The 7,858-nt window shown below is 53.1% G+C and overlaps 1 protein-coding gene across 1 annotated transcript in view; it reads left to right on the top strand.

Annotated features, from left to right (window-relative positions):
* Window positions 1-3,991: 3,991 nt before the first annotated feature.
* Window positions 3,992-7,858, top strand: part of MXRA7 (matrix remodeling associated 7) — a 34,323-nt gene continuing 30,456 nt past the window's right edge. The window contains exons 1-2 of the mRNA XM_033182316.1: window positions 3,992-4,306; window positions 4,361-4,465. Of these exons, the coding sequence (XP_033038207.1) occupies window positions 4,070-4,306; window positions 4,361-4,465 (342 nt within the window). The 5' untranslated portion in view covers window positions 3,992-4,069. The remainder of the gene's footprint in view (window positions 4,307-4,360; window positions 4,466-7,858) is intronic.

Genomic DNA, 7,858 nt, shown 5'->3' with positions numbered 1-7,858 from the left:
AAATAAAGATTAGCCACCCCGTTTTCCTTCTCCAGATGCTAAAGGTGATTCCTGTTTGGTAACAGTATTCCAGAAATGAGGGGAATAACATACCTGATAGGCCCAAGTCAGCTCTGGATAGTACGGTGTCTGGATAGTACAGATTATGTGCTCCTGGGACATGCTTTGTTTATTCCTGCCAGGCCAGGAATTCAGCAGCCCTACCCCCAACCCTGCTTACTGTCACTGTGGGCTAGCCAGGCTCTCTGTTATGTAAGCACAGCAGGGGCAAGGTGGGGAAACCGTGTGTGAGAAAGGAGTGGCGTGGTGGCAGGTGGCCAGGGTAGAGTAGGAAGAGTGGGTACCCAGAGACCACTTGTTCAGAAGTTAACTCTTCTTCCCATCTGGCATGAGTTACTCCATTGAATGGTGCCAACAACAGTAAAGTGAAGGAGATAATGTTAGATTATTTTCAGGGATGATTCTCCAAGGTGACAGCAGATCTTAAAACCAAAGAGCTGGGTCCTAGAAGAAGGGATCTTGGACTATTAACTTCTGATGGAAGGACCAGGGTGGAAGAGACATGAGTTGGGGACTGAGAACATCGGGAGGACCCTGGGTCTTTGGGGATGAGGCTTCACCATCAGCTGGAAGAATCCATGCTGTACACATGTACATGCCTCTGCAGTTAGTGGTACTGGGATGTTTAGGGTGACATCCTTGAGGGGAGAGCCACTGAAAAGAGGAACATATTCACATTTTGCTGTCTTCTTGCAGCTGTCCATGTCTTAATAATTCAAGCGTTCAATAGATGTTTGAGGGCCAGGCACTGCTCTTGAGGTGCTGGAGATGTGGTGACAAGCCCAGGTCCCTGACAAGCTTAATGGACAGTGAATGTGCAGCTGTTCACAAGGCTGCTGGTGAGGGCAGGTAGAAGGAAGTGCAGACCTTCTTAAATGCAGGTATACCGGCTCTACATGAAAGAGCGTAATTAACACCGCTCTATACTTAAGGTAGTAACGGCTTCTTCATAAAGTAGCAAAACTAAGGATCTGTGGAAAAGTTGCTGGTGCAAGTGCTTTACAAACTTACTAGAGACTCAGCCTTGGATTTAGGACTTTAAACGAGTATAGGATGGAACAAAATTTTTGCAGTAAATGTAAAAAATGCTGTGTAGGAGGTAGGCGTATAAGGATGCCCCAGCTGTAGGTTCTTTAGATTGTCTTTAGTATTTCCACAAGTAAGTTGTTTTTGATGCGTGTACTGATATTGCTGGTAGATTTGAAGTGGAGTCTGGCGGCTTCTTCCACACTCCCCTCCCACTAGCTTGTGTCAAGATGTGACATCCTATACAGCAAAACTAGATGAACTTGTGCCCCCAGGCGGTGGCTCTCCACTTTCATTGTTAGTTTAGAAATTTTGGTCAAGCGCAGTAGCTCACCCCTGTAATCCCAGCACTCTGGGAGGCCATGGCGGGTGGATCACTTGAGGTCAGGAGTTCAAGACTAGCCAGGCCAACATGGGGAAACCCCGTCTCTACTAAAAATACAAAAATTAGCCAGGCGTGGTGGCATGTGCCTGTAGTCCCAGCTACTCGGTCGGCTGAGGCAGGAGAATCACTTGAACCTGGGAGGCAGAGGTTGCAGTGAGCTGAGATCACACCACTGCACTCCAGCCTGGGCAACAGAGTGAGACTCTGTCTTTAAAAAAAAAAAAATTCATCTAAGCCCCAGTGAACCTCCTGGAAGGAGAGCTAGCCCTGGCCAGCTGTCTCCAAGGTGACCGGATACTACAGAAGAACTGGGACTGTCTTCTGCGCACTCGTGCCTCCTGGAGCTGTCAGAACACTGTCCTGTGTCCGTCTAGCCATGGGGTCTGCCATGAAATGCCTGTGGATCTGTCATTAGCCATGGGGTCTGCCATGAAATGCCTGTGGATCTGTCATTGGCCATGGGGTCTGCCATGAAATGCCTGTGGATCTGTCATTGGCCATGGGGTCTGCCATGAAATGCCTGTGGATCTGTCATTGGCCATGGGGTCTGCCATGAAATGCCTGTGGATCTGTCATTAGCCATGGGGTCTGCCATGAAATGCCTGTGGATCTGTCATTGGGTTGGTATTTTTAACTTCACTTGGGTGAAACTTGTTCATCATTTTAAATAAAGCAACATGATTTGGAGTTGTGTTTTTGGCATTGTTTTGTCCTTATTTTCTTTCTTACTCATTTGAAAGTCAATAGAATGTACTTTGTCAGCAGAACAGGACTTTTTAAAAATGTATTTATACTTTAAAACAAAGAATGGGGCACAAAATTAAGACCCTGGGCCAGAAGCATAGATGCACACCTGTAATACCAGCTGCCCAAGAGGCTGAGGCCGGAGTATCACTTGAGCCCAGGATTTCGAGGCTGCAGAAAGCTATGATCATGCCTGTGGCTAGCCACTGCACTCCAGCCTGAGCAACATAGTGAGACCCCATCTCTTTAAAAAAAAAGAAAAAATAAAAAAAAGACCCTGTTCCTTTAAAAAAAAAAAAAAAAAAAAAAAAGGAAAGAAAGAAAGAAGGTCAGCTGGGCACGAAAGCTCATGCCTGTAATCCCAGCATTTTGGGAGGCTGAGGTGGGCGGATTGCCTGAGGTCAGGAGTTCGAAACCAGTTGGACCAACATGGTGAAACCCTGTCTACTAAAAATAGAAAAAAAGTAGCCGGGCGTGGTGGTATGCACCTGTAATCCCAGCTACTCAGGCAGGAGTATCGCTCGAACCCGGGAGGCAGAGGTTGCAATGAGCCAAGATAGCGCCACTGCACTCCAGCCTGGGCAACAGAGTAAGATTCCATCTCAAAAAAAAAGAAAAGGAAAAAATAGTAAGGCCCATACACTGACTGGAAGTTCCACAGTGGTCAAAAGCTAGTTGCTCATAAATAAAGCCTATTTCACATTTTATAGTTTGGGGGCTCTTTTCATCAACCACTACTAAAAGGAAATGCATGGCCCTTTTAATATCATGCAGTGCAGCAGAATTCAGCTCTCCTTGTTGCTGGGGGGTCTTGTTTGTATATCTTCATTTAAAAAGCACTTCATCTAACATCTTGGCTTATATCACAGATCAGCTCAGGCACTGTAATTTTCCCAAAAAAGTATTAAATGCATCCTCAGCAAAAACTGGAACCGTGTTTTAACATTAGGCCTTATGTTTGGCATGGTACCTGACATGCTCGTCTTGTGTTTATTTAAAATAACTAAAGAGTGGGTGGGGCGTGGTAGGAAAATATGTTTTTGGTTACAACGTGTTTATCTCAAAATCCACTGTTCAGCAACAGAGGCCTGGGAGGATCTAGAGAAACAAAAACAATAGCCTTCATTTCCTTCACTGCGCCCTCCCACCCTGCATGCATTCTGGAATTGTGCAAAGAAGAAAGTCCGGTAGGAGGAATAGCGTTGACCAAGGACCTGCAGCTGAATTTCAGGTCTAGGGGCGGGGGAGCCATGTTATGTTACAGGGAGACCTGTGTTGAAGACTGCTGGCCTCAGCGCCGAAGGGAGCATTCACTGGCCGGGATCTGGAGATGTCCTCTGTGAAAGTGCATTAAGGCAACCCTAAGGATTAAAAGCAACTCCTGACATGCCTATAAAAATGGCAGTGGCTAAACGTAATCCGGCTTTTCATTGTTTTACAAGGCAATCCAGGCTGCTGTTTCCACGAATCTTCCTGGGTTTGCTTGTCTCTCTGCATTCCCCAACTAGCACTGATATTTCCAAAATGCTCTAAGACGAACTGCTGTACCAAGGCGAAAGATGACAACCTCAGGGCACATCATACAGTATTTCAAATTGAACCTGAGTTAAATGTGCCCCAAAGCGTCAAGGCTGCCCAGGCTGGGCAGGGGTTGGCCCTCCTGTGCCTCCCAGGGGGTCAGGGCTCTGCCCCCCTACACCACTGCTTACAGCCTGTGCGTCACCACCGGGGGCCGGAGGATGTCGGGGGCGGGGCGCGGGCGACGGGGGCTCCGCCCCGGGGCGGGGCGCGGCGACGGGGCGCGGCGGGCTCCCTCGGGGTCCCAGCGGGCCGGCACTCGGCGGCCGCGGCGCAATGGAGGCGCCGGCCGAGCTGCTGGCCGCGCTGCCTGCGCTGGTCACCGCGCTGGCCCTTCTGCTCGCCTGGCTGCTGGTGCGACGTGGGGCGGCCGCGAGCCCGGAGCCTGCCTGCACGCCCCCGGAACCCGCGCCCCCGGCCGAGGCCACCAGGGCCCCGGCGCCGTCCCGCCCCTGCGCCCCCGAGCCGGCGGCCGCGCCCGCGGGGCCGGAGGAGCCTGGGGAGCCCGCGGGGCCGGGGGAGCCCGGGGAGCCCGCGGGGCCGGGGGAGCCCGGGGAGCCCGCGGGACCGGGGGAGCCCGAGGAGCCCGCGGGACCGGGGGAGCCCGAAGGGCCAGGGGATCCCGCGGCGGCGCCAGCGGAGGCGGAGGAGCAGGCGGCGGAGGCGAGGCAGGTACGCACCGGGGCCCCCGAGGCCCTCTCCCCACCCCCGGGGCTCCAGCCGCCGCTGCCGTTCCCCGCCGAGCCAGGGAGCGGGACCGCAGCCTCCAGCCCAGGCTGCCCCCGGGAAGCGCAGAACCCTCGGCCCGCAGGAAATGCAGGTCCCGCCATGCTGAGCCGCAGCCCTGCAAAGTCGCTGCCCTCCCCCAGAAAGTGTGGCGAGGGGCGACCCCGAAGGAGTTTGTTTGCAGGTGTTTTGCTCTCCTCTCACCTCGGCCTCTCCCAGCCCAGGGCGTGCTCCGCAGCTGCTGGCTCCCAGGCCTCGCGACCGGGACTTGGAATTTTGCTCCACACCCACCTCTGACCCCTCCCGCCCACCGGTTCCCAAATCCACGTGCCTATGGCTTATTTCAAGGCCTGCCATGGGAGTTATCTTGATGTTTAAAAAGTAGTACTTTCGGGGGGAGAGAGAGGAAAGCTGGCTTTTCTTTTTCAATTTGAAGTCAAGATTTCAGAGTCAGTGCTGTGGTGTTTTGTGAAGCCCGTAGGCTGAGACTGAAAGAAAAGGCACCCGAGCCCAGCAGTTCTTTTTATTGTCGTTTTAAGCTACACATCTCCTAACAGCCTCCTATCCCCACGCCCCCGGGTTGTAGGTAAGCTGGGCCTGGAGTGAAGATGCAGGATAAAGCCCTCCTGGAGCACCAGTGAGCACCCCAAAGCGGCCCTCCCTGCCTCTGCCCCAGGCCTCCCACCATGCTGTCCGTCATCTCGGCCCTGGCCACCCTGTCCTGCCTGTGGATATCAGGAGAGGAATCGGATTTCCCTCATCCACTCATCCTAGCCCCTACACTCTAGACTGGAAACCTGTGTGCTCATGTTCCCAGGAGTTCATCACGCTTGGCTGGTCCAGGCCACCGCCATGGTCTCCAGTGGGATTGTAATCCCTTGTTCTTACCCCTGAGCTCCTTTTCTTGGAAGGGAGGAGAGCCGGGATGCGCGTTGTCTGCGTGCCTACGTGCCCACGTGCCCACTCTGTCCTGTGCTGGACACAATGGTTTACCCTGGAGAGAAGCCCTTAGTGGGAGGAGGAGGCAGCCAGGCTGTGCTCAGAGGCATTTCTCTTTGCTGAGTAAGTGTGCCAGACCCCATCTGAGCAGGCGCTTTGCTTGACAAGTGGGTGACTAATTGTGTCATTAGAGAGGATTCTAACCAGCCCGTTTAATGGGTTGGGGGGTCGGGGGGCAGGCCCTGCCGTTCTTGCTTGAGGTGAGCTTGCAGACCTCACTGGGTGATGGTGGAGGGGGGCGGTTTGGACATGTGCTGACCTGTTGTGTTTGCTCCCATATTTGGGATTCCTGCCTCCATCGAGGTCTCGCGGGAGCAGGAGAGGCCTTTAGACAGTTCTGGAGCCGTCATGCACCCTCAGTCAGTTAGCCCTGGCCTTACAGGGCTGTCCCTTTATCACCCACACCAGGCTCTGGACTGAAGTGCAAAATGTGCTTCAGCAGCACCCTGTCTTATCTCAATCCTGTGGGGCACGACGCTTAAAGAACTTTTTACAAGGCTTTCAGCTCTCAGCACATGATACCTACAGGAATAGGTTCATTGGTGTTTAAATAGGGCCCCTCGCATAATTTTCCTCTGTCTGGGCGAATGCTCGTCCTCTGAGGCTGAATGGGTGCTCTGAAGGACAAGGCGGTACGGGGGTTCACATGCCAGCCAGTCCCTATGACATAGGTGCCAGTGAGGATGACCTGAGGCTTGTGTTTGTCTTCCCGGTAAAGCACCCTCCAGAGGGAACCCACCCAACAGGAGAATTCAATTGAAGTTAGTGTCCTTCCCCTTTGGGCTCCAGTCCCCAGGCCTTCCTGAGCTGGCCAAAGCTCCCCCAAAACTCCTGCCTGCAAACATTAAGCCAGGTGCTGTGGGGACACAGATACTGTGTCATCCCACCCACTCCCGGTGGTGGCATTACTTAAGAAGCTGCTTAGAAATTGTCTTAATGAGCTTCAAGTCAGTGACAAGTAAAAAAAAAAAGAAAGGAAAAGAAATTGTCCTGAAGTGGACTCCAGCATTTCCAAGAGCTTCCAGTGCTTTCTTCTGATGATCACACTGCTGGGGCTTGGAGGACAGATCGGGAAAAAGGCCCCCTGGGGAAGACAACTCAAATCGGGGTTGGGAAGTGGGACAATGCCCTCTGCCAGCCTCCTTCTTCCCTCCCTCCCTCCCTCCCTAAGGGAACCCCACCAACAGCGAGGGAGGAGGGTAACGCCACCTGCTGTTAGCTCAGAAGTCACTGCCCTGGGGAGCAGCATGTAACTCACCTCTCCCCTCCCTCTTCATTTTCCATTAACTGCTTCCTTTCTAATCCAGTCCTCTCCCTTCCCAAGGATGCCTGGGCTGGCTGGGGCAGCTGCTGCCACCAACTACAAAGCTGATTATTGAGAGGATCTCTCACCCCGGGAAGCAGCCTTCCGCTGCTGTTGGGGATCACTCAGGAGCATCCCCTAGGTGCATGGTGCCCTCTTTGGCCAAGGACAAAGTAGTGGGGAGGGGCCACTGTAGGCTGAGACCCTGAAAATGGACCAAAGAAATGGGGATGAGATCACTGCAGCCTCACCAGGGCAGCACAGGCCAGGGCAGGGAGGCTGAGGAGAAGCGGAAAGATACTGCGAGAACCTCTTTTTTTTTCTCTCCTAAGGATTAGCGCGGGGTGGGCTGTGAGGAAGCATTACAGGCAAGTCCTGTTCACACAAAGAATCATGAGCCAACGAAGTCAAGAACAAGAGCTGATCTCTTTTCAGCCCAGGACTCAGGGCTTTCTTGGTGCTCCTGTGTAGGTTGGGGTTTTAGGATTGCCAGGCCTCTTACCTAATGGAGTTGTGGATTCGAGCAAGGCTGGATGGTCGGATTCCCAAACAGTGGTCATTGGCAAAGCATCAAGGGTCATTTGAATAGCACTAGAGTTAAATCTCTTGTCTGTGCCAGGACTCAAGTATCTCGGCACTTGGGGCCTAGCTCTGCTCAAAGACAGACTAGAGCCCAGGCGCGATGGCCGAAGCCCGTAATCCCAACATTCTGGGAGGCTGAGGCGGGAGGATCACCTGAGGTCAGGAGTTCAAGACCAGCCTGGCCAACATGGCAAAACCCTGTCTCTACTAAAAATACAGAAATTAGCCAGGCATGGTGGCAGGCGCCTGTAATCCTAGCTACTCAGGAAGCTGAGGCAGGAGAATCACTTGAACCCAGGAGGCTGAGGTTGCGGTTGAGCCAAGATCGTGCCATTGCACTCCAGCCTGGGCAACAGAGCGAGACTCTGTCTCAAAAAAAAAAAAAAAAAAAAGACCAGAGTAGGGACTTCCTGCAAGGCAGTGGGCCGGTGTCATGCACAGAGAGACTCTTCTAG

The sequence above is a fragment of the Trachypithecus francoisi genome, unplaced genomic scaffold (assembly GCF_009764315.1).
Source record: "Trachypithecus francoisi isolate TF-2019V2 unplaced genomic scaffold, Tfra_2.0 Lachesis_group20, whole genome shotgun sequence".
NCBI lineage: Eukaryota > Metazoa > Chordata > Mammalia > Primates > Cercopithecidae > Trachypithecus > Trachypithecus francoisi.
The sequence above is the reverse complement of the archived record's forward strand: the minus strand, read 5'-3'. Positions and strand labels throughout refer to the sequence as shown.